Source organism: Bipolaris victoriae, assembly GCF_000527765.1.
Source record: "Bipolaris victoriae FI3 unplaced genomic scaffold scaffold_115, whole genome shotgun sequence".
NCBI classification, from domain to species: Eukaryota; Fungi; Ascomycota; class Dothideomycetes; order Pleosporales; family Pleosporaceae; genus Bipolaris; species Bipolaris victoriae.
The window spans coordinates 13,764-37,098 of record NW_014575277.1 but is presented as its reverse complement, the minus strand read 5'-3'; the positions used below and the strand labels follow the sequence as shown (position 1 = coordinate 37,098).

The following is a 23,335-nucleotide window of genomic DNA, read 5'->3' as shown; positions in this document are numbered from 1 at the left end:
TCATCGTCTGAATCCTGGACTATGCGTGCCATTTTGGATCATTTCCCGGGTTTTGCAGCAAATGAGATTAACGGTCAGGTGGAGTCGTGTTCGCGTCGCCGCGTCGGGCACGCGCTATCACGAGTGCGGCCAACAGGCGCTAGTGGCGGTGGGAACTTGCTGCTTTGGGCGGGCGCCATCAACTTTATGGTAGCCACGACTGGGCTTGACTTTCCCACCACCATTGTTCTCCACTCATGGATAGATTCGCCTCTAGCTCAGGCGATGCCAGCGATGCCGCGAATAACTCGCGTTTCACTTCGCAGGCTGCCACGGCAGAAGACCTCCTCAAGGCGCAAACCGTTGGTCTTGTGAACCTGAATGATTACCGCAAGCGACGCGCCGAGGCCTTGGACAGAAAAGAACGAGGTGATACAGGGCTTGACTCTGGTGCCAGTACACCGATAGATGGGTAAGGGGGACATTTGCTATCTAGTCACGGAAACTTGGCTAATTTACAAAGTACAGGGCATCGACACCAAAGCCGGTCTTCAAGAAAAAGCGCAAGATAGCCACCAAGGGCAAACTGTCGTTTGGCGCAGAGGAAGAGGATGACACCGACTCTACTGTGTCTAAAACGGCCAGTCCGCGCCAAAGCACCCCCACCGATGCGACGGGTGTGAAATCCGAAGCAGAAAGCAGTGTGGTGGTGAAGAAGAAGCTGGGCGCAAACTCAAACATTGGACTAAAGCCTCGCGTCATGACGAAGACAGCTCTCCAGCGCGAGGCACAGCAGGCAGAGCTTGCACGGCGGGATTTTGTTATAATGCGCGATGCGGTTAAGGCCACCGAAGTGGTGATTCCATTTGTCTTCTACGACGGCACCAACATACCAGGCGGGCGATGCAGGCTGAAGAAGGGGGAGCAGATCTGGCTGTTCTTGGACAAGGCGAGGAAGGTGGGAGCAGAGCTGGGCGTGGGTGGAGACAAGAGCCGGAGGGACTGGGCCAGAGTCAGTGTAGACGACCTGATGCTGGTAAGGGGAGAGGTCATTATACCACACGTAAGTTGGACACGTGCCTGTGCTCGTATTCCGTTACTGACACTAGAGGCAGCATTACGAAATCTACCACTTCCTGTTCAACCGGGTTGCCGGCCTTGACGGACCCCTCTTTGACTACTCGGCACAGCCCACCAAGGCCACTCCCAGAGCGACGACGGAGGCCGACGAAGAGGCCGACGTCGATCCGGCCACGTATGACCCACTGATGCAGTCTGGCAAGAAGAAGAGCAAAGAGTCGAGCATAGCAGACGAGGAGCTCGAGGGGTTTGGGGATGATGCGACGCTGACCAAGGTGGTTGATAGACGGTGGTACGAGCGCAATAAACACATCTTTCCTGCGAGCGCGTGGACAGAGTATGCGCCGGATAAGGACCTGTCCAAGATGCAGCGCAAGGATGCACAGGGGAACGCCTTCTTCTTCTCGTGAGACGGGACGAGGCGACTAGAGTGGTGGTGTCCACATGACTGGGTACGGACTTGAGCACGGATACAGATGCAGATGGGGATGCGGATGCGAGGGAGCAAGTAGTAGTGAGTAGTTGGTAGGACATGGGAGGGAAAAGAAGGGTCCAGTGGCCCAGGCACACTATGCAGTCGTGGGCCGCTGCTAAACGACTCGGAAAAGGGTCCGCGTGCATGACTTGCGGGCCAATTGCGGGGAGGCCATGCAAAAACCATCAATCCAACGCCCGTCGTCTCCACCACGCTGTATCGTCGTGAAGCCATGTGATTCAGGCTCGAGCTTCCCTTGCCACCATCTGCGACGCATCTGCCATGCATACCGCTTCAAAGAGGCCATGGCGTTCTTACTTGCTTTTGCTCACGTCCGCCCACACACACAAAGGGAGCGTGATCTGCTCTTTGACCAGACGATAAACCCAATCAAGCCCACCCCAAAGCATCTAGATCCGCCAGCCCCCTGGCGCCATGGTCAAGCCCGTGGCCGCTTAACATGCCTTTGACGAGCTGACAAACATACACCGCCGTGATCCGCCGACGCAGCAGCATGCACGCCAGGCGTTGGTGCGCTGATGCAATGCATGGATGCACTATGATGCGGCAGCTGTAGGGGGGGGACCCAGTTTCCAGCAGCAAACAGAAGCCTGGGAGAAGAGTATAAATTCATCAATGGCCCTGCGGCTACTTGCGGCGCGCGAGGAAAAAGCTTAGAACAGAGCGAAACCATCTCAACTCCACCCTCACACGTCATCGCAGACCCTGACGGCGCACGAACCACTCCCTCGACCAGCTCCGGCTCAGCCATATTCTTTTGCTTGCGCATACACATACTACACCTACAACAGCTTCCTTTTCGCACTTCGACAACACTGCCCAGCGATTCTGCCGCTACAGTGTACTTTCCCTTGCCCTCGAGCTGCGGCTTTCCCTTTCGTTTTGACAGTCCGTTTAACCATGCTGCAGGCGCGATTTGATCGGGCCCCGTCTCCTCCAATGAGAATGGTCCCCTCGAGCACACCCTAAAGAGTCCATCATTAACGCGTTGACTGCGCCGGTCGCATGCTATCCGCCCTTTGTTATCTGTCTTACCCGTCATTCCATTGCTGCCACTATAATTCTTAGCCTTTGCTGCCCCTCCTGGTGCGCGGTCAATTCGCAACAGCTTGTAGAGCTGTCCTCAGTCCTCAGCGTTGGCCTTTGTTTGGCAACGCTTACTTGCTGACCATCACTCGAGTGCCAAAATGAAGTTTGGACATAATCTGCCTAGGAACCAGGTTCCAGAATGGGCGTCCTCGTACATCAACTACAAAGGCCTCAAGAAGCTGATCAAGAATGCCGCTGAAGCCTCGAAAAATGGCTCGGATCCAGATCTCACAGGTCAGTTTGAATGCTCATGAACCTTTATTCTATTTTTTTTGCGTACTGCTTTTTCAAGTGCTTCAGCAACTCCCAGTCGTCTATTCGGAGAACATCATACAACGCTCGCAGGGATTGGATAACTAACAGCAATCTACAGAGTTCTTCTTCTCTCTTGATCGCAACCTCGAAGATGTCGACAACTTCTACAACCGAAAGTACGCAGAGTTTTCCCGGCGACTTAGGATCCTGCATGGCCGTTATGGTCGTGCCGCCCAGTTGCCCGAAGGCATCGATAAAGACGAGGCACAAGACCTCATGGGCGCACTGCTTGAGCTACGAGGCTCAATGCGAAAGCTTCAGTGGTACGGAGAGGTCAATCGGAGGGGTTTCAACAAAATCACCAAGAAGCTGGACAAGAAGATCAAGACAGTGCGTTTGCAAGAGCCATACCTGGCCTCCAAAGTCAACCCAAAGCCGTTTGCGCACAATCTGCCCCTCAACCAGGACATGAAGGCTGTCAATGAATGGCTGTCAGGACTGGGTGATATCAAGACTTTTGATGATACAGGCTCTACACATTCTGCGGGCTCCCTAGGTCGAGTGCCAGGCCGTTCGCTACACCTGCCATCCGGCCTACTCGATGCGGCAGACTTGGCTATCCGCAACGACAAAGCGGAAGACCTCGGCCAACAGATTGCCGAAGCTGCTGCGAACAACGGCATCACCAGTTCTTCAATGCAGCAGGTTCTGCTGAACTTCCTTCAGCGCTCCATCTCATGCCGTTCCAAACAATGCATCAAGAGATTGTTGCAGGATATCATCTCGTTGGATGAAGATGACGATATCAACAAACGCAATTGTGTCCACCGACTAGTCATCAACATTGGCCGTTCAAAGAGCGGCGAAACATTTGGCGCCGACGGAACTCGGCAACCAAGTTCAAATGAAGCAGGAAACTTCATAGTGCCTGCTACTGACCCTAACCGGCAACCTCGTCCTTGTACGACTACTGAAGAAGAGTCAACCCAACTGCTTAGCGAGAACGACGAGTCTGTGCGCCTACTCATCTATCTGCTTGACGAGCTGCGTGATGAGCAACGCAATGCACTTCAAGCTCGTGATTCCTATGGAAGGCTTCCGCTTCATTATGCCGCTCAATATGGCTTCGTAGTCATTTGTCAGGTTGTCATAAAACACATGCAGGACTGGGGCCAGTTCGACGTTGCACAAGGCATAGACTCTCCCGATTGGCAGGACACTGACGGCAATGCGCCTCTGCATCTCAGTGTCATGGGTGGGCATGTCCTCACCACCAAAACCCTTCTTGAGGCAGAGAATTGGCGGGGAACACATGAACAAAGACGTGCGTCGAGGAAGTCTAGTGCTCGCTCAGGAGCAGTTCTGTCTTTAGCGACTCGATCAAATTTTGTTGGTATTGTCAAGCTCCTGGTTGAAGCCGACATCGATGTCAACTACCAGGACGAGGGCGGTGAGACTGCCCTGCACATGGCAGCGCGCTACGGCTATGACGAATGTGCCAAAGTTTTGCTTGAGGGCTCTAACACGAACAAAGCCGACGTTGATGTTCCCGAAAAGACGTTTGCCTGGACGCCATTGTTCATTGCCTGTGTCGATGATCATCTCTCAATAGTCGAGATTCTAGCCGCTGCTGGAGCTGATCTACACAGATGCGATAATTCCGGTTGGACAGCGAAAGAGCACGCTGCACTTCGTGGCCATATGCAAGTTGCAGAACGGCTGTGCGAGCTTGCTCCCACGACAGTCTCGCCTCGTGTGGCACCCACAGATGCACGGATTTCTCGGGCTGGTTCACCCCCTCAGAATTCGCTTGACGAGAGAAGGTCAAAGAACCTGAATCGAGACACTAATAGTCCTGTGCAGAAAGTCCCTGAGCCAGTGAAAACATTTGGTCATCGTTATCTGACGAATGAAACAATGGTGCTGGTCAGCCTTGGTTCGATGGATGTTCGCAAAGACACACCGGCGGTCAAGCTTGACGATATTCCACTTGCGGATGCGCATGCGACACAACTCGACACTGCTTTGTCTGTGGTTGTGCAAGCATCTGGAGCCAAAGGAGAACCCACAGTGATTGATTTGCCCATCCAGGATAATATCGCTACAGAGCCCATTACATTTATGACCAGTGATGTCACCAAGGTCAAACTCTTGTTCGACATTGTCCCAACCTATGCCGGAACACATGAACGCTCGATGGGGCGGGCTGTGGCTTTACTGTCCACGATCAAAACCAGCATTGGATCGAAGCGAATTCCCCTCCAAGGAGATATGAAGGTACCTATTGTGGCAGCCTCGACATTGGACGTTATTGGAACAGTCAACTTCAACTTTCTCATCATCACACCCTTCCATCATCCAAACATGTCGATCACAGAGCAGCACACCTACTGGAAGAAGATGGCTTCATCGACCATGGTCATTGGCCATCGTGGTCTGGGCAAGAACACGGCATCTCGTACATCACTTCAACTCGGCGAGAACACCATTCAATCCTTCATTTCAGCTGCTAATCTGGGCGCGGAGTATGTTGAGTTTGATGTCCAACTTACAAAGGACCACGTGCCGGTCATCTACCATGACTTCCTTGTCAGCGAGACAGGTATTGACGCGCCTGTACATACCCTTACTCTAGACCAGTTCCTCCACATTGGCGAAGGCTCGAATCCTCGATACGCTCGCACTGGGTCCCCGGATAGAACTTCTCATCTCAACGGTGCTGAAGAGGACCGCCCCAATGTGAGAAGGCCAAGATCGTACTCGGTTGATAACTCGAAGCAACGCAATATCCACACCGACCGCGCTGAGGAGCTGACGGAGCGAATGAAGCATACCCGTGATTTCAAGAAGAAAGGATTTAAGGGAAATAGCCGCGGATATTCCATCCAGTCATCGTTTACGACTCTGGAACGAATGTTTGATGAAGTACCACAGTCCGTTGGATTCAATGTCGAGATGAAGTATCCCATGCTCCACGAGTCGGAAGAGGAGGAAATGGACCAATATGCGGTGGAGCTGAACTCTTTTGTCGACACAATCCTGGAAAAGGTCTATGATAAAATGGGGGAACGCAACATTATCTTCTCATCCTTCAACCCAGACATCTGCCTCATGCTATCCTTTAAGCAACCCTCAATTCCTGTTCTGTTCCTCACAGATGCCGGAACATCACCAGTAGGAGATGTGCGAGCTGCAAGTTTGCAAGAGGCGATTCGCTTTGCAAGTCGTTGGAACTTGCTCGGGGTAGTCAGCGCCGCTACACCGCTCGTCATGTGCCCTAGACTTGTCAAAGTAGTCAAGGAAAGTGGTCTTGTCTGCGTGAGCTATGGAATGCTCAACAACGACCCCAAGAATGTTTTGGTAAGTAAACACATTGACAGTTTTCGGGTTACACACATTAACGTGAAATAGTTGCAACGAAACGAAGGTATCGACGCCGTCATCGTCGACAGCGTCCTCCGAGTCCGCCAGGGACTCCAGGCTCCTAATCAGGAGAATACGGATGTCATTGAAAACGACGCAACATCTTTGGCTGTACCGCCGTCGGAGTCTGTTCCTTCTATCAAAGAAGCCAGCGAGGCACAGGAGAACAGGGCGAATGGTACCACTACCTGCACAAACGGAGTTGATGGAACTCACGCTGTCAATGGCACAGCGCATGAGCAAAAAGTGGCATAGGATCGTTTTTTTTATTCCTAAATTTATCGTACCAAGGGCGGCTAGCGTTGGATTCTTTTTAGTATTTCAATGTACGGATGAGCAGCGTAGTCCCTTCAACACAAAGGACCTCACGTATGCATGATTTTCCATAGTTGGTTCCCTCTACATAGATCAAGCCCGATCTAATTCCATTCTCCCTCCCTGTTGGGTAGTCTCACGTTTAACAAACTTCCTTCCTCTCTCTCTCTCTCTATTTCCATTCACACGCGAATCCGAGTATCCTCTGATTTCGCATCTCAAATCAAATATCCGTATTGTAACATTTGCATGTAGGACTCATACTCTATCGCTCTCAAAGGGGAAATTTCTCATCTCCAGCACCATCATCATTATCCATTCATTCAAACATACATACATACATACATTACCGCTTAGCCCAAATTTCCTCAATTGGATAAGCGAAAAATTCCCCGGTTTACACATGCACCCCTCGCTATGGCAACCTACACAAGAAAAAAGCATGATTACAATCTAAAGCCTACCCAGGCCAACCCTGGCGCCAAACTCGCCGCGATTAAACTTTTTCAAATCACATCCTGCCTGGCGGAACCTCTTGATTTCCCATTTAGATTTTGCTTCGAACTCTGGGCTTGCAATGCGTTTCTTGGCGTCGGGATCGTTGTTGTGCAGTGCAAAGGTGTCGTGCCATGAGAGGGAGAAATCGCGGAGGAGGAGGGTGGCTGTGCTGTCGTCGTCGTCGTCGTTGCTGGTTGACGGGTCTACTGCCGGTCGTGGTGGTGGTAACGTACTAGCAAAAGCGAGGGGAGGAGCGGCCAAGTCGAAGGAGCGTGTTACGGGGCGTGAAGATGATTTTGAGGGTGCGGTGGTGATGAAGGGGTCGGAATCGTCAATGGGGCCTTTGGCTTTTCCTTTGTCTTTGGAGATGGGGGCTTTGGTTTGGGCGGCGAAGATGCGCTTCGGGGGTGTGTCGAGTTGCATGGTGTCTTCGAGGCCTTTGATGCCGAAGATGTTGGGTTCCTGGCGGCCGGGCACTTTGCTGGTCTTGACGGGGCCGGGTATCCAGTCGCTTTCTGGGTCGCTGTCTGCATCGTGAGTTGCGGCCCTGCGTCGCCTGTTCTCTTCGTCCTCGGATGGTCGCCGTTGTAACCTGGGTCCAGCCGGTGTGATCTTGACTCGTTCCTTTTCTTTTCCTTTTGAGTGAGGTTTTGCTGTAGGCTGGGGCTGGAGCTCAGACTGCGACTCAGGCTCAGTCGCCTGCTCTTCGCCTCGCATTTGGGCTTCTCTGACTTCCTTGGCGATACTGCTGGGGATGGCGGCATGAATCTCAGTCATGAGCTTTGCTCGCCTACAGTATCCGTCCCAGTCCTCGACGGCTAGTTTGCCCGCCGCTTCGTTCAATGCACTGGCCGGGTTGGGCTGGATGAGGAGACATGATATCGTCACCAGTACGTCTCGGAGTTTGAGCGTGCTGCTCCAGTCACGCTTCAGCGTCTCCACACAGACGGCACCAGTCGCCTCGTCGATGTTGGGGTGCCATAGTCGGGTCCTGAATTGTGCCGTGGGCGGGGCGGCAGGATAGGTGGGTGGGATGTCGAGGTGCAATCGCCATACACCGCCTGCGTAGGGGGTGCCAACGGGGCCAGCGAGGAGGACGTCGAGGGACGTGAGGTCTGCAGCGTCGTCTGATTCGGGTGCAAACAGGTAATTAGGCGGGAGGCCAGCCGTATGCAGAGAGCCGTGGTCGGCGGCGAGACGACGCAGGGACTTTGAGTTCTGCGTAGTAATGTCAATGGGTGTAAACGCGTCTTGACTGTATGTAGGATTCTGACCATGGCGGCGAGCACTGGTTCAACGACGCGGCATGTATGCACGTGTGCTTCGAGATGAACAGGCAAGACTATCAACGTCTATCGTACATGAACCACACGGCGCTGGCGCTCTAGCAACCGGTGTCAGCTTTGTGCAGTTGCGGCGCATACGAGTCGCGACGCCCCGCATTCCTTTGTACTAGCGCGCGACTTTGGTGTTCTCTCCTTTCCATTCACTACAAAGAGCACTACGCAAAGAAACGACGTCATTAAATGGACATGGCACAATTTCACACACGGCCTTTGCCTCATGCAGCCAAATCATTTCAATCATGTGCTGCTGTACACTATCTTCATGTCCCTGTTGCCTACCAGAAACACACCTTTTCCTGTGGCTGTGGCTGTGGCATTAACCCATATATTCGCAATCCCCTCCTATGAACGCCGCGCTGAAACCTCGCAAACCCACGCACCTGCTACTACAAGATATCCATGTCCTCGCTCGGGTCCACAAACGGGAACTGCCCACTCTCAATCGCCGCAACACGGTCAAGCTCAGCCTGGTACTCCTTCCTGAGCGTATCCAGCGTGATAATCTGCCTCTTAAGCAACTTCTTGCCCTGGCCAATACCCCATTGCGGCGGGCCCCCGGTTCCTTCAATGCGTTGCTCGGCCAGGATGTATGCATCTTCTTTGCTGACCGACGACAGTGTGTTGATAATCATGAGGTAGCATTGTGCTAGCGATTCATCCGCTGGGTCATGCACCTTTGACGAAGTCGTCTTCAGTCGTTGTAGTCGCTCATGAAGGATTGATGCCGCGCCCCGGAAGTTGTTTCGCGAGATGCGGAAAGAATACAGAATCTGATGGTAGGGAGGCCCTGAAGCGATGTTGAGCGTCTTCTGGCAAAGTGACGTCAGAATGTTGTCCACAGTATCTGCCAGTCCCACAAATGGAAACTTTAGTAGTTCCGTAGTGCGTGACTGGGCAACCATAGTCGTGATCAGAGTCTGTAGGTCGGATTGTTTCCTACGCTAGCATTAGTCCTTGTTCACATGGCGTGTCCATGTATCAACTTACAAAGCTGCATCACTATGTCTGATCATGGCTGTGTATGCGTCTTGAAACCTACACGTCTGTATGGATGCGGTGAATAGCCGCTGAAGGAGCTCAGTCTTGAGCCCCTCATCCTCTTGGCCCAGCAACGACCGGAGGCCAAGTTTGGCAAAGTCCGCAACGTACGAATACGCCTTGGCCCTCTCAAACAGACCAACAACGTGATTGTAGTAATGGCCGAGACCTTCGGAGAACGAATTTCGCTCTACTTCAGACACCAGGCCCATTGTGTCTTGTTCCGCCACATCGAACATGGCACCGAGAGCTGCAAGAGTTAGCATCATTCCAGTATGGCTCCATTTGACTCTTACCCAAAGTGTACGCAGGCTTCTGGAAGCACATTGATGCAGTCGCATTGTCTCCCAAGGCAATGTACAGCCGACCTCTCATGTAAGACGCCCAATAACCTTCGATAAGGAACTTGGAAAAGTCCATGGCGAGTTCATACTCTCTTTGTGCCAGTAGAATGCCCATGATATCTTCTACCACGGCCTCGTACTCGTGCTCCTCGAAGATCGATGTGAGCCAACCCCGGCTCCATTTCGTAAGTAAATCAGCCTTCAGGTCCTTCGGTAACGGTACTTCGAACGCACGTCCACCATAAGCGCCTTCGAGAACTGTTTGCGTGATAGGCAGCTTCTTACCCACCTTCAGCGTCTCGCTCAGTGCCCGGTTTACGTTTTCTGATGCTAGCCCCGTTGCGCTCTGGTGAGCCCAAACCGTACCAGCTAGCCATGATACCACCAAGCAATCCTTGTAACGGAGAATCAGCTCGGCAAAGACCTCTGGCGCATCAAAGTCCTCAAGACTTTCTCCTTCTAGCTCAATGAACATGAAAAGCAGGAGAACAAGCAGGTCCAACAAGACATCTCGATCACCTTCTAGGGTTTCTTGAGAAACTCTCGTCAAGGCGCTCAATCCATACCGTGCAATCTGCTTCCTTGGCTGGGGCTTGCCGTCTTCCTCATAACCTAGTATCTTGATGGCTCGGAGGAATGTCTCAGTACCGAGATCCTTGACCTCCATACCCAGTTCTTCGACAAGCATGGTGACATCTTCGTCAGATACTTGCTGTGAAAGTTCACTGTTGGCTTCGATCCATTCCATCCGATCAAGGATGGTAATGTTGCGGCTCTGAAGTATGTCCATCTCCAAATGTCTTCGCACCTCGTGCTGAACAAACGACGGCAGCCGCTGTCTAAAGGATGCCGCCGCATTCAGTAGCCGCGCAACGTCCCGTGACTCAGAAGTGTCCAACGTCTTGCGGAGTGGTTTGCTCAGCGTGCGTGAGCTAGAGATGACGCTGGCGTTTAGCTTGGTGATCTCAGATTCGCTACAAGTTCGTATCGCACACACGTAGTCACTTAGGACAAGCCATGGCCTACCCGAATCCCGGTCATACACAAGTGAAAGAGATTCTCCTCTACGCTTGTGCAGATCCTTTACAAGGCTGTAGTACGCTTGCCATTGCACAGCTACAGCATCCTCAATTTCGTCCGACTCACGGCTTCCGTTCACAGCGAGAGCAGTGACGGCAGCGCACAGGCGTTCTTTGAGCGAGCCTCTACTGGATGATCGACCTGGCCGACCTTGTTCGAGCCCTCTTTTGTAAATATACAACGAAGTTTCCAGTGTTGCGGTGGTAAATCTGCCCGGGTAGAATAGAAAGTCGAGCCACTTCTCAGTGGAGTCAAGATCATCATGATCAATGACATCGTCCCGCTCACTCGGGTTGGCAGGGTGAGCCCTCAATGCATCGACAGTCAAGGGACCGGATTCCACACAAACCCAATCGTTCTTCCAGGCCTGGGTTCGTGCTTCTGGCGTATCGGTGAGATCGAACTTCAAAGAATAAATTTTGCTGCTCGGTCCAGATCTTGCGCGGATCCAAATTTCTGAGCCTCTCCATCCAGTGGGTCCGGGGACAATGTGAAATTCTTCCAGCGTCCAAACAGTCGTCTTCATGAGCTCGTCGATCGGGGGAATGAAATCCGAGTCCTCGGCAGCATCGTAGAAACCCAACTCTGCGTCATCTGCGTCTCTGACGCCCCAAAACTTGAACTGGTGCTGCTTCGGCGAATACGTAACGATATGGTAATCAGCGCCTCCAATTCCGCCGATTACTTCTACAACCTGCATTAGCATCGACTGCGAGGGCCCAATGGAGTATGAGGTATGCGACTTCTCCAAAGACATTTCATCGGCGCCCAAGAGATCCATATGAGCGCCTGGCTTCCCTGATGCAATATTCCATGCGCGTATGGTGTGATCTAAGCAGACCGAAAGAATATGGTTCTTCTCGGGCGATATGGCCACAGCAGCAGCAGCAGATGTAGCGAATTCCGCATTCTCGAACCGGACAGTGGGTTGCGCTTTCCAAGACAGAAGGCCGCGCACCGACCAGTTGTTCTGCTGATATCGCGATCCATCCCAGGTGGCGTTGGCCTTGTCCCACACTAAGCGGCAGATGGCTCCATCGTCTAGAGTGACTAGCAATTCATCAGCGCTTTCAGCGACGAGCCTGAAGGGTATGCGCCCGCTGAAGAGTGCCGGCTCGACTCTCTTGCACCAAGTCTCTGGGTCCTGCTCTGAAGCCGCGGGGGTAGCAAAGAAGTCGCGATGTAGCGTGATTGTGTAAAGCTCATTGGCGGTGGTGATTGCAAAAACGGTCAAGGCGTCTCGGTCGGCGGGCTCTGCGAAAGCGACGCAGAAAGGGCGGATTGGCGCAGGGAACTGGAAAAGAAGCGTGAGGGTGGCCTCAAACTTGTCGGTAGAGTCGTGTTCTAAATCTGTTGACTGTATTTCCAGCATCTTTCTGTTATCCAGCACGCGCCAAAGAAAGCTTCGTGGGTAGCCATGATGCCGCCGAAAGTACATGGATCCATCTGTTGCTAAATGGCGCCTAGTAAAGGCGTCTTCGTCCTTGTCGACATACTGCTCGGTGATAACACTACGCTTTATGCTAGAGCGGCCGGCGAAAGGAGAGTATGCTGGGATGGTGAATGCGATTGTTGACCCAGGGAAGGCGGGCTCAATGTTCAATCGCGCCTCTTTGTAGAGACATGTGCCTCCGTTCTGTGACATTCTGCTCGCATGCGAAGATTCTGCGATTACTATGGCGGCGAGCTGGAGGGTACGGTGTGTGGTTGGTGTGGGTTGCGGCAGTCGGCGCGGAGGTGGAGCTCACAAAAACAGTGGTCGCGATGGGAATGCGCGAGGAAAGCTGCTGGCGCACGGCCCTTCCTGGGAGCGGCTTGTTCCTGGCCACAGATCATCCACAACACTACTCGTAGTATACTATAAGTAATGGCTGCATCTGCAAAAAAGAACGCCTGTCAACTCACCAATGCCTTCACTTGGAATTGTCAAAGATTTTAAAACATGAAGGATATCATAATATTGCATGAGCATAAATCGTTGAACGCAAACCGCAATTACTTAAATCACCATCGTCCAGTCGTCTTCCGCCTCAAAACCACCAACCCCTCATCACCTGTTATTCCTCTCCTCCAAATCCTTCTCCTTGGGGTCACCGATACCATCCTCATTGATGGCAAACAAGCAATCGCTCTCAGGCAAACACGGGCTGTCATAGATCTTGCAGACACGCGTCTCTCCTCTGCCCTTCCTCAAGCTGAGACGGGTCGTACTTGCGTGTGCAATAATGTTTCCTCCAATAGGCTTCTTTGGGTCTGGGTTAAACATGGCGCTTGGCCCACCGTCGACCTGTGCAACGACTTGGTTCGTGATGATGACGGCGATTCCAAACTCGTCCGCAAGCCGTTGTAAGGTGCGCATGAACTTGGCCAAGTGCGTTTGTCTTGCAGAGAGCTCTCCACGTCCTGCAAAGTCTGTACGATATAATGCGGTGGCAGAGTCGACGACCAGCAACGAAAAGCGCGTCTCGGTCATCATTTGCGCGGCCTGGTTGAGGAGCTCCAGCTGATGGTCAGAGTTGTATGCGCGAGCATACGCAACGTTGTCGAGAACCTCTTCGCCCGAAAGTCCGAACCGATTTGCAACGGCCAAACATCGGACTGGTCGGAAAGTGCCCTCGGTGTCAATGTATAGACATTTGCCTTCTCCGCCTCCCATATCGAAAGGCAACTGGCAGGTGACAGCCAGAGTGTGGCAGATCTGACTTTTCCCTGTTCGGAATTCGCCAAATATCTCTGTGATGGAGCCCGTCTCAATGCCTCCTGCAAGGAGCGTGTCCAACTGCTTCGATCCGGTTGTAATGGATATTAGTTCGCTTCTGCGCGAATGCATCTCCGTGGCGGTGGTAAAGCCCATAGGTACAAGTTTCGACGCTGAATCCGTTAGCAGCAGGTACCTGAGCCGGTACTTTGAGCCATACCCTCAGCTAGTAACTTGGACGCCTTTTGTTCTGATATACCCTTGATCTGTTCGAGCGTTCGTCGCGGCCTGGTAAGCGTTAGTGGCGGAGCAGGATGTGACACAGTGCCCAACGTACGTGTAAGCAATGGATTCCACTGTGTTGAAACCTCCCTCGACTACTAGTTTGATATCGCGTGCCGTGAGTCCATTGACACCCTGAATTACTGTCAGCATCCACCAAGGTACGAAGAATGATTTGGGGCCTACCTCAAGCGCAGAAACGGGCGTTGGGGCACCAGGGCCGCCCATTGTGCTGTCGTCATACTGCTCCTCTTCGTTGCTCATCTTGGCAAGTTGTCGAGTATAGGTATTTCAGAAATGTAGTGGCAAGTGGAAGAATCCAAGTTGTGAAATTGTGTGAACGTGCAAGTCTAAATGCTTGAAAGGGAAGGACGAGTGGCGAGCGGGCACGGAATGTCGTCGCGTCTCACTAGCGCTGAACGCGCACTCACATGACCCGAAGAAATTGCCACACGCCAGGCTTCCACGGCTTTGCCTGGCACTACACAACAACACTGCACAATGTGTCACGCTCCACTGGTCACGTGTCCATATGTCTTATTCTTATTCTCAATTCTCTATGTATTCATGGTATCATTGTACTCTAAACCCTCTGACAAAATTCAACAGACCTACTCGTCGTCGCCAAAGAACACCTTGACGGGCAGCCAGGCGTCTCCGCAAACCTTGAAGCGCTCAGGCAGCGAGCTAATCTCCTTCATCTCCTCATCGGTCAACTCCCAGCCATCAAGCTCAAAGTTGCCCATGATGCGAGATGCTGTGACAGACTTGGGGATGACGCTGGTGCCGCGCTGGAGACCCCACATCAGCAGGACCTGCTGGACAGACTTTCCTTTGCTCTCGGCAAGCTTCTTGAGCTTCTCGTTCTTGTACAGAGGAGAGTCGGTGGAGCCAAGGCATGAGTAGGCGGTGCAGTGGATGCCCTTCTCCTTGCAGTAGTCGAGGAGCTTGGGCCTGCATCAGTTGTCAGTCTTTGTATCATTATATGATGTGAGTGAGTCTAGCTTACGAGGGGTTGTTGGGGTGGAGCTCGATCTGGTTAACAGCAGGCGTGATCTTGAACCGGGAGTCGGCGAAGAGCTTCTCGAGATTCTTGATAGCGAAGTTGGAGACACCGATGTTCTTCACGCGGCCAGATTCAGGCAGCTTCTGCATCTCAGCCCAGGTGTCCTTGAAGTCCCAGTCGGGGTAGTGCTTCTTCAGGTCATCTGGGTCGGTCGACGAGGGCCAGTGCTATGAGTTGTTAGCATTTTACCTTATTGGAAACCGTGATTGCACAGGAATAAACATACCATGAGGTAGAGATCGACGTAGTCGAGGCCAAGGCTGCTCAGCGAGCTGTTGATGCCTTCTTCGACGCGCTTGTGCCATGGGTTGTCGAGCTTGGTGGTGACCCAGATCTCCTCACGGGGAACACCAGAGTCCTTGATACCCTGGCCGACTTCCTTCTCGTTGCCATATGCAAGTGCAGTGTCAATGTGACGGTAGCCGCCCTGGAGAGCAGCCTTGACAGCTTCACGGACCTCACCAGGCTTTGACTGCCAGGTTCCGAGGCCAACAGCAGGAATCTTTGCGCCAGTGTTGAGCTGTAACCAATTAGTTTCTGTTTGACTGGCATTGGCTCATGCATAGGTGAGAGGTTGAATGACTTCAGCTCTTCAACCCAATCGTAGGGCGATTGCGATGTCTAGAGAAGATACATTCTCTGGTATGGCTGATGCGGGTGGGGGTTACAGATGCACTTACCGTAAAGCTCTCCTTTGTCCAGTTCTTGGGTGCCATTCTTGCTAGAGTACGGAGCATAAGATTGGGAAATGTAAAGTTTGTAGTGTAGGAAGGATGGGAATTGGAAGAAAGTGAAATCTTTTGAATGGCGGCGCAAGTGGAGGGGCAACGCGTCGTGTAACACCCCTCCTACGTCAGTCTCAACATTCATCCACCTTGCAAGGGCATGTCCCGAGCACAAATAAGCACCGGCATAAATGCTCCACGTATCAGCGCCTGACTTGTCCGCGGATGGAGCAAAGCTGGTGGGGAACCACTCGTTGGCGCTAGTGCGAATGCGGTATCCTTTCCAGCCTCGCTGTCCCGACACCAAATCTGTGGGTTTGAGGAACCACTGCGCCGCTCTCAACAACCTGCGCTAGCCATATGCGTGTGGGTCGGAATGTCTTCAGGGTTCGTCAGTGGTGGCAATGCCGGGGAGGAAGTGCAACGCGACGATGAGTGGAAAAGAGCGCAGCAGGAAATTGAAGATGCCAGACGTGCCAAAGCCGAGCTAGCAAAGCAGCACGACGGCAAGAGTCTGTACGAAGTCTTGCAGGCCAACAAGGACAAGAAGCAAGCCGAGTTTGAGGAGAAAGCGCGCTACAAGCTCCATGTCGCCCTTGACGACGAGGAAGCCGACTATCTGGATTCAATCCTTGAGAAGAAGCGCCTGGAAGAAGCCAACGTCAAGAAAGAAACTACTGAGCAGCTGGATCTATTCCGACGGCAGCGTGAAGAGGCGGAGAGAAAGGCGCGTGGGCTTGAGGAGGAGAGTGCAGAGCCGACACAGGAGCATGGTGCCGACCAGTGGGCAGTTGCTGGAAAGAAGAGGAAGAAGGGGCCTGAAACCGGACTACTCAAGGGCGTGAAGCTGAGGAAATCGAGTTCCGTCCCAGAGGAGCAGAAGCCTGCTGAGAAATCACAGTCGACGACAGAGACAACCCAGCAAAAATCAACAAACATTCCTTCCCAGGCGAATACAAAGGTCAACACCACAAGTTCCGCAAAACTACCTGTCGCCAATGTACAGCCCTCAACAAATGCGTCTGCGTCCAAGACAGGAAATGCACTTTCACTCGGGCTGGGCTACACCTCTTCCGACGATGAGGACTAGTTCCTCTGTCAGCTGTGCTGTAAGTTTGGGCTTCTAGTATCAACAAAATATGGAGCTCATTCCAGTCGTCCTATTTGGAGTTGCTACATTTCCAATGTCGCCCTCTTGAGAACCGTATAGCTGGCAATGGAAAATCAAATCAACAAGACAGTGTGGTTTTCGAGAAGAAAACACATACAAATGCCAGATCGGGAGATTGACAAGAATACATTCAAGTCGAAATGCAGTTGGTTTACGCAAAAGCAGCTAGATGGGTAATAGCCCGGCTAAAGTACATACTTGGTATGTATTTCCATGACGCTGATGTGGCTCATGGGAGCAAAGTTTCTAGAAGCAAATGTACCACTCGTGTACTTATTCTTACTTTCTGGTAAATCTGCTCGGTCTTTGGGAAATTCACAATCATCAGGTGCAATAGATGTGTTGGTCTTGCAACCAATACAAAAGGGCTGGCGGCGTGTTGATTCCAAGGCTCCATACCAGGTCTCTAGCACACAACACCCAAAAGCATCCTACCATGCATGATAATCCAACTTCCCATTTAGAAATATATTCCCCATTCAACTCTCCCAAACCGTTGTTGCAAAAATAAAACAATTCCTTTACCCACCTAAGACGCTTTGGCCATGATGTCACGACAGGGATGTTCTCGGCCGTGCTTACTTGCCTCCGTAGTACGTATCTATCTATTCGCAGCGATACTGATGCAACGACACAGCCCCAAGTACCATCTCAACCCGTCACTAGCCATCTAAACCAAGACTCCTTCCCGATTTTAAAACTTGCTGAGTCAGAGTACAGCTGCGAGAAATGACACTGTGATCACTTACGCACCTTGATCTACCAAAAACCGTGTTCGCGACGCGTTTACATTTGCAACAAAATATGGCGCATCCATCTGGGTCGAACGAGGCCTCGCCTCTGCTTGGCGATGATAGTAGTAGGACGTCTGTTGCTGCAGACCAAGGAGGCTCACAGGAAGAGCCCGAAACAATGAATATGCGGTTGATCTTCAAGATCGCAGCGGCAATGTACTCATTCGCCACACTCGGGTTATTCAACTCATCCATTGGTGCTGTCCTCCCTTTGCTGTCGCAATACTACAACCTCAGCGACATCCAAGTGTCTTCTATATTTCTGGCTGGACCCATTGGATACGTATTCGCCGCGCAATTCAGTGATGCCGTACACTACCGGTTTGGGCAGCGGGGTATCGCTTTTGCGGGGCCCCTCCTGCAAGTCGCTGCCACTGCTATGGTAGCAGCGCATCCGGGCTTCGGGGTGATACTGGTAGCGTTTGCGTTTCAGGGTCTGGGGACTGGATTGCTCGATGGGAGTTGGTGCGCGTGGGCAGGGAGCATGAAGAAGGCGAATACGATTTCTGGGTTGTTGCATGGGAGTTATTCTGTTGGTGCGGCATTGGGTCCTCTGCTCTTGACTATGTTGACTGCTAGGCATCGGGATTGGTGGACTTGGTATTCGATTCTGGTAAGTGGATTATGAGATGTTTGCGATAATATACTAACTGGGTGAAGGCTGGAGCGTGCGCATTGTCATTCATAGTCCAGGTCGCTGCTTTCCTACACGAGAGCGCATCTGTCTACCGCCAGAGCAAGCAGTCAAAGTTGTCTGACTCCAAGGTTGACCTCAGAGAAATATTCAAGCACCCAGCTACTTGGCTCTGTGCAGCCTTCTTCCTCACCTACGTTGGCGTAGAAACTTCCATCTCTGGGTGGGTAGTTTCATTCATGCTTCGTGAGCGACATGCGAGTGACTATATAGCTGGTCTCTCTTCCTCGGGCTACTGGATAGGTATGGCTATTGGGCGGTTAGTTCTGGGATTCGCCACGGATAGGATGGGTGTACGACGCGCGACCACCCTTTACTTCCTCTCTGCTATCGTTTTTGAAGCTCTGTTTGCAGCTTTCACATCTCTGGAGGCCTCTATAATTTTCATGACGGCAACTGGCTTCGTTCACGGTCCGTTGTTTCCCTCTGGAGTTGTGGTGTTGACGAGATTGTTGCCAGCAGAGCTACACGTCGCAGCTGTCTCCTTTGTTGCATCTCTGGGTCAAATTGGAGGCGCGGTTTTGCCCTTTGCCATCGGTGCCGTGGTGCAAGGTCTGGGTATTGGAGTTTTTCGATTCGCAATTCTCGTTGAGACATTGGTGGCATTGTTGGTATGGTTTGCCTTTGCGAGACTCCGTCCGGCGCTCCTTCCCATATCTGCGGCACATACCCAGGACTGAATGTAGACTGCCCTGTATCAAGTAGCATGTTTTCAGCTATGATACGCGCCTCGGAAGGCCAATGGTCTGAGTTGACTAGCTCATTGGATATAAGTGATTGTGTGGTTTGGAGTATCGTTCTCAGCTAAATTTTGCAAGATTCCAGACGGAAGGGACATCGTCATCTAGTGTTCAAAGTGGTGTACGTAAGAGAGAAGTCTCTATTGAGAAAGAGCATGCGCTACTACACTGCATGCATACGCAAAACGGCAAGTTGTTCCTTCGCCGTCCAAATCCCACAAGGAACAATCTCAAGTCTGTTCTTCCGTGGCTATCCCCGCTGTATCCATCTCAACCTGATGTACATAGTTCCCCGTAATTTCGTAGTGCTAAAAAAAAAGTTCAGACATGTAACCGTCATAATCTGTTTAAAAATCCAACTGCGTACACAAAATATCTTTCTCAAATAGGAGTGACTCTATTTATCATGAGATCCACATATACTAGCCAGAGAGCATGCTTTACCATAAGACTTTTTGAAATAGATGAAGCGCTGAATCAACTCGATCATTCATAGAAACAAAAGCTCCCGTATAGAACCCTACGCTTCAATCCTATGCTCAAAAAGTTCTCCACACATTCCGAACATGCTAGGCTCCACCAGGTCAGCCTACATTACCCGGGACTGAGCGGATTGGCCCAAAACCTTATGCTCTGCCGTCATCCCACCACATATTAGGCAGGTACGAGCCACCCAGTCGAAAATAACAAACAAAACCCCCTCAGAGTCGCTGGCTCAAAAAAAACCCAAAGGGGGCCCCTCAACCTCTCATAGTCTAAGCAACGCAACGAAGGCTTCCAAAATGCTCATCTTCCCTGTCCTCATAACGTTCCTTCTCGCCGCACCATCAGCAGCAGAAAACCCACCAAGCAGTGCAAACGCAGCGTGCTCCCGTTTAAAACACCGGTTTCCGGAGCACACTTTTCTCCCTGGCACACAAGGCTACGCATACGAAACGCATTCGCGTACGTCTCCATTTCCTCTTCCTTCATGAAAATTCCACCCATAAGCATGTCTTTTACTAACGGCATACATATGTAGCATATTGGTCAGCAACCACCTACAGCACCCCATCCTGTGTCTTTGTACCCCAAAATGCAGACCAAGTCTCGTACGCAGTTGCTACTGTGACGCTCACGCAGGTGAAGGTGGCGGTGCGTGGAGGGGGGCATATGCCGATTCCCGGGTCAAATGGTATAGATGGGGCTGGTGTGTTGGTGGCATTGTCCAATTTGACGGGGTTGGCGTTATCGTATGATCAATCTATTGTATCTGTTGGTCCGGGAAATCGTTGGAGAGATGTATATGCATATCTCCAGCCGTTTGGGCTTGCGGCTGTGGGGGGTCGCGTGGGGCATGTTGGCGTGCCGGGCTTGTTGCTTGGAGGGGGGATATCGTTTTTTGCCTCCGAGTATGGGTTTGCGTCGGATAATGTGGTTGGGTATCAGGTTAGTTCTATCACTCTCATTTTTCTTTTCCATATTGCTGACGGGAATAAGTGTGTTTTGGCTAGCGGTCGCATCGTCGAAGTAACAGCTACAAATGCCTACGCTGATATCTTCTGGGCCTTGCGCGGTGGCGGTAACTCCTTTTGCATTGTTACGAGATTCGATCTGCGGCCGGTACAAGGAAGTCATGTACACGTCGGCATTGCACAGTTTAACCAATCCCAAGCAAACGGCTATCTAGACGGCGTGTATAATTTCGGAAAATACGGCGGACCGTCTGATGCCAAAGCAGCCATTATTCCGACCATTGTCACTGTGCCGGCCGCAAACATAACCGTGTACGCAGCTGCAAAGTTCTACAACTCCCAGACGGATAATCCAAGGGTTTTCGAGAACTTCACCGCCCCCAGGCTCGTTCCTATGGCCGATTCCTACACCCTGCAGCCGCTATCCGACTACATCGCGCTGACAGATTCGTTGCAACCTCTCGGGTTACGCCAGACATTCCGCACCTTATCTATAGTTGTCGACCGGGAAGCCATTCAGATCATACACGACACCTTCACTTCCCTCGTGTACTCGGATTTAGCCAGGATTCCCAACCTTCAAGCTTCGGTCACGTTTCAGCCCATCACAAAGGACTTCCTCGCTCACAGCGCTAAGAACGGGGGTAATCCCCAGGGAATCGATGTCGATGAGGCGCCGTATTTTTGGGTAGTCGAGAATTTTACGTGGGGCGCTGCGGAAGATGATGGCGTTGTATATGCGGCGGCGGACAGGATTACAGTGAGTATTAACAGTCTTCTCCGTGAAAAGTCGTTAGCAGCGCGGTATCTGTATATGAATGATGCAGGGAAGGGGCAGCCGGTATTTGAAAGCTATCCTGCTGCTAATTTGTTGAGGTTGCAGTCAATTCGTGCAAAGTATGATCCGCTAAGGATTTATACGGATTTGATGCCTGGGGGATGGAAAGTAGCTCATGCGAATATTGGATAAGTAAAAAAAAAACTACTTTATTACTAGATTTTTAATATCAGACAAAAATTTCCCATAAATCCCCCCTCAGCGATTCTTATCCTCGTCCTTGCCCGGCCAAACAATATCCCCCCTCCACACCGCCCTCGCACACGCCACAGCCGCAACAATCCAAACCACGACCAGCAAAGCCGTCATAACACTGCCGAGCCAAAGAACCGGCTGACTCTCCATCTCCCTCCCCAACGCACTCGTCGCAAGCGCAAACCCAACATTCGGAAAGATAAACGCCCACCACGCGAGGCTAAACGGGATTTTAGCCCAGGCACTCAGATTCGCCACGAGGGCAAGACCAAACAGCCAAACGGCAAACACGTAGACGAAGACGGAGGAGAAGAAGGCCAGGATACTGAGGATTTCTGGTGCCAAGGGGTGTCTGGCGAGGTAAGTCTGGGTATACGGCTCATGCAGGGCGATTCCCCTCGCCATACCCACGAGCGCCACAACCGTGTACGCGCAACTTCCCACAGGGATGAACATTGCGGGTCTGGCCCGTGGCGGGGGTAAGCCGCGTTCGAGGAGGGAAGAGATGTAGAGGGTGATTGCGATGAGACTGATGCACCAGCCGAATCCTTGGTATGCGACTCCGGATACCACAATGGACATGTGGCGCTGTGCTGGCTGGGTTGCTACGATGAGCGATGCCAGCGTGCCGGTTAGCATGCAGGAGTATCCTGCGAGGAAGATCGCGGGCGAGAAGGGAATGGGGGTGTTTGTGCGGAGGAGGAGGTAGTACTGTAATGTTGCGCCTACTAGGGATACGGCTGCGTAGATCCAGTAGAGGACGTGGATTAGAGATAGGAGACCGGGGGTGCCTGGACCGTGGGTTATGGCGAGGTTTTGTACGCCGCCGATTAAGACGCAGATGGATAGGGTGAAGGCGGGTGTGAAGAGGGATTCTGGGGGTAGGGAGAAGGCGGAGTGGAAGTGGCGGGTGTGCAGGTGGTAGCGGAAGAGGGATAGGAGGGTGAAGAGGAGGAAGAGGAAGAGGGTGGTTAGGTAGAGAGTGAGGGAGATGTGGTATTGGCCTTTTTTTTGAGAGTGTTAGTAATTTTCCTCTTTTTCTCCCTGCATTTTTTTTTTCTCAAATGGGGGGAGGGTGGGAGGGATTGTACTTACCTTTGAATTGATGTGGTGCCTCTCCAATAGCGACGGCGAGACCCCCCGTGCTCATTGTACATAGGAACCAAGCGAATGTGAAATGTTTTACTCTTTGGCGTAGACCTGGTTTACATTTTTCAGGTTCCCGTTGCTCTTGTGTGATTGTTTCGGGTTTCGGTGTTGATGTCATTGCGATGTCGGCGCTTGTGGACGACGACATGGTCTGGCTGTATATCGAGATTGATGGGTGGAGAAAGAGAGAAGAATGAAAGTATATCTTCCAAGTACAGTTTTTTTAAGGCCCCCTAGGTTGCTTCTAAAAACATGATGAACTTGATGCCAACAATCTCGTGCGTGATGAAGGATGTCAGCACGAATTGAGGTTTTGACAGTTGTGAGCAAGATCTCGTAGTCCTGGGTACGATACTAGTAAAGTAAATCCTAGCCGATTAGCAGGAATTACACTAGGTTTCTCCAGATAATCCGAGAGCTTGCGTACCTGTTTTTAGTATATATAAGGAACAAATAGCGGGATGGCAGAAAGTCTGGGGAAAAACCCTGGCTGCCGATGGCCCCTAAAATCTTATCCCCGGTGGTGCTTCCACTTTTCGTATTCCCGGTACCTATAGTACGCCACCCCTCACAGCCGGTAAGGTGG

At 51.8% G+C, this 23,335-nt stretch overlaps 9 protein-coding genes across 9 annotated transcripts; 5 read left to right on the top strand and 4 right to left on the bottom strand.

The window, feature by feature from the left end:
• Positions 1-236: 236 nt before the first annotated feature.
• Positions 237-1,469, top strand: COCVIDRAFT_19670 (hypothetical protein; the record flags this gene model as incomplete). The annotated part of the gene is made up of 3 exons (XM_014696710.1): positions 237-451; positions 508-1,042; positions 1,095-1,469. The coding sequence occupies 3 exons, from the start codon at positions 237-239 to the stop codon at positions 1,467-1,469; spliced, it is 1,125 nt and encodes a 374-aa protein (XP_014552196.1).
• Positions 1,470-2,742: 1,273 nt separating this feature from the next.
• COCVIDRAFT_19669 (hypothetical protein) lies at positions 2,743-6,577 on the top strand (the record flags this gene model as incomplete). The annotated part of the gene is made up of 3 exons (XM_014696709.1): positions 2,743-2,878; positions 3,018-6,259; positions 6,311-6,577. 3 exons carry the CDS (start codon positions 2,743-2,745, stop codon positions 6,575-6,577), a joined length of 3,645 nt encoding a protein of 1,214 aa, XP_014552195.1.
• Positions 6,578-7,090: 513 nt separating this feature from the next.
• COCVIDRAFT_19668 (hypothetical protein) lies at positions 7,091-8,412 on the bottom strand (the record flags this gene model as incomplete). The annotated part of the gene is made up of 2 exons (XM_014696708.1): positions 7,091-8,353; positions 8,410-8,412. 2 exons carry the CDS (start codon positions 8,410-8,412, stop codon positions 7,091-7,093), a joined length of 1,266 nt encoding a protein of 421 aa, XP_014552194.1.
• Positions 8,413-8,867: 455 nt separating this feature from the next.
• COCVIDRAFT_41594 (hypothetical protein) lies at positions 8,868-12,588 on the bottom strand (the record flags this gene model as incomplete). The annotated part of the gene is made up of 3 exons (XM_014696724.1): positions 8,868-9,417; positions 9,469-9,769; positions 9,816-12,588. 3 exons carry the CDS (start codon positions 12,586-12,588, stop codon positions 8,868-8,870), a joined length of 3,624 nt encoding a protein of 1,207 aa, XP_014552210.1.
• Positions 12,589-14,534: 1,946 nt separating this feature from the next.
• Positions 14,535-15,705, bottom strand: COCVIDRAFT_41593 (hypothetical protein; the record flags this gene model as incomplete). The annotated part of the gene is made up of 4 exons (XM_014696723.1): positions 14,535-14,877; positions 14,933-15,156; positions 15,216-15,509; positions 15,670-15,705. 4 exons carry the CDS (start codon positions 15,703-15,705, stop codon positions 14,535-14,537), a joined length of 897 nt encoding a protein of 298 aa, XP_014552209.1.
• A 385-nt stretch (positions 15,706-16,090) lies between these two features.
• On the top strand, positions 16,091-16,804 carry COCVIDRAFT_30369 (hypothetical protein; the record flags this gene model as incomplete). Its single annotated transcript, XM_014696722.1, has 1 exon — positions 16,091-16,804. One exon carries the CDS (start codon positions 16,091-16,093, stop codon positions 16,802-16,804), a length of 714 nt encoding a protein of 237 aa, XP_014552208.1.
• Positions 16,805-17,689: 885 nt separating this feature from the next.
• Positions 17,690-19,053, top strand: COCVIDRAFT_19665 (hypothetical protein; the record flags this gene model as incomplete). Its single annotated transcript, XM_014696707.1, has 2 exons — positions 17,690-18,292; positions 18,340-19,053. The coding sequence occupies 2 exons, from the start codon at positions 17,690-17,692 to the stop codon at positions 19,051-19,053; spliced, it is 1,317 nt and encodes a 438-aa protein (XP_014552193.1).
• An 842-nt stretch (positions 19,054-19,895) lies between these two features.
• On the top strand, positions 19,896-21,537 carry COCVIDRAFT_110852 (hypothetical protein; the record flags this gene model as incomplete). The annotated part of the gene is made up of 3 exons (XM_014696721.1): positions 19,896-20,058; positions 20,135-20,541; positions 20,593-21,537. The coding sequence occupies 3 exons, from the start codon at positions 19,896-19,898 to the stop codon at positions 21,535-21,537; spliced, it is 1,515 nt and encodes a 504-aa protein (XP_014552207.1).
• Positions 21,538-21,603: 66 nt separating this feature from the next.
• COCVIDRAFT_30367 (hypothetical protein) lies at positions 21,604-22,897 on the bottom strand (the record flags this gene model as incomplete). Its single annotated transcript, XM_014696720.1, has 2 exons — positions 21,604-22,604; positions 22,696-22,897. 2 exons carry the CDS (start codon positions 22,895-22,897, stop codon positions 21,604-21,606), a joined length of 1,203 nt encoding a protein of 400 aa, XP_014552206.1.
• Positions 22,898-23,335: the final 438 nt, after the last annotated feature.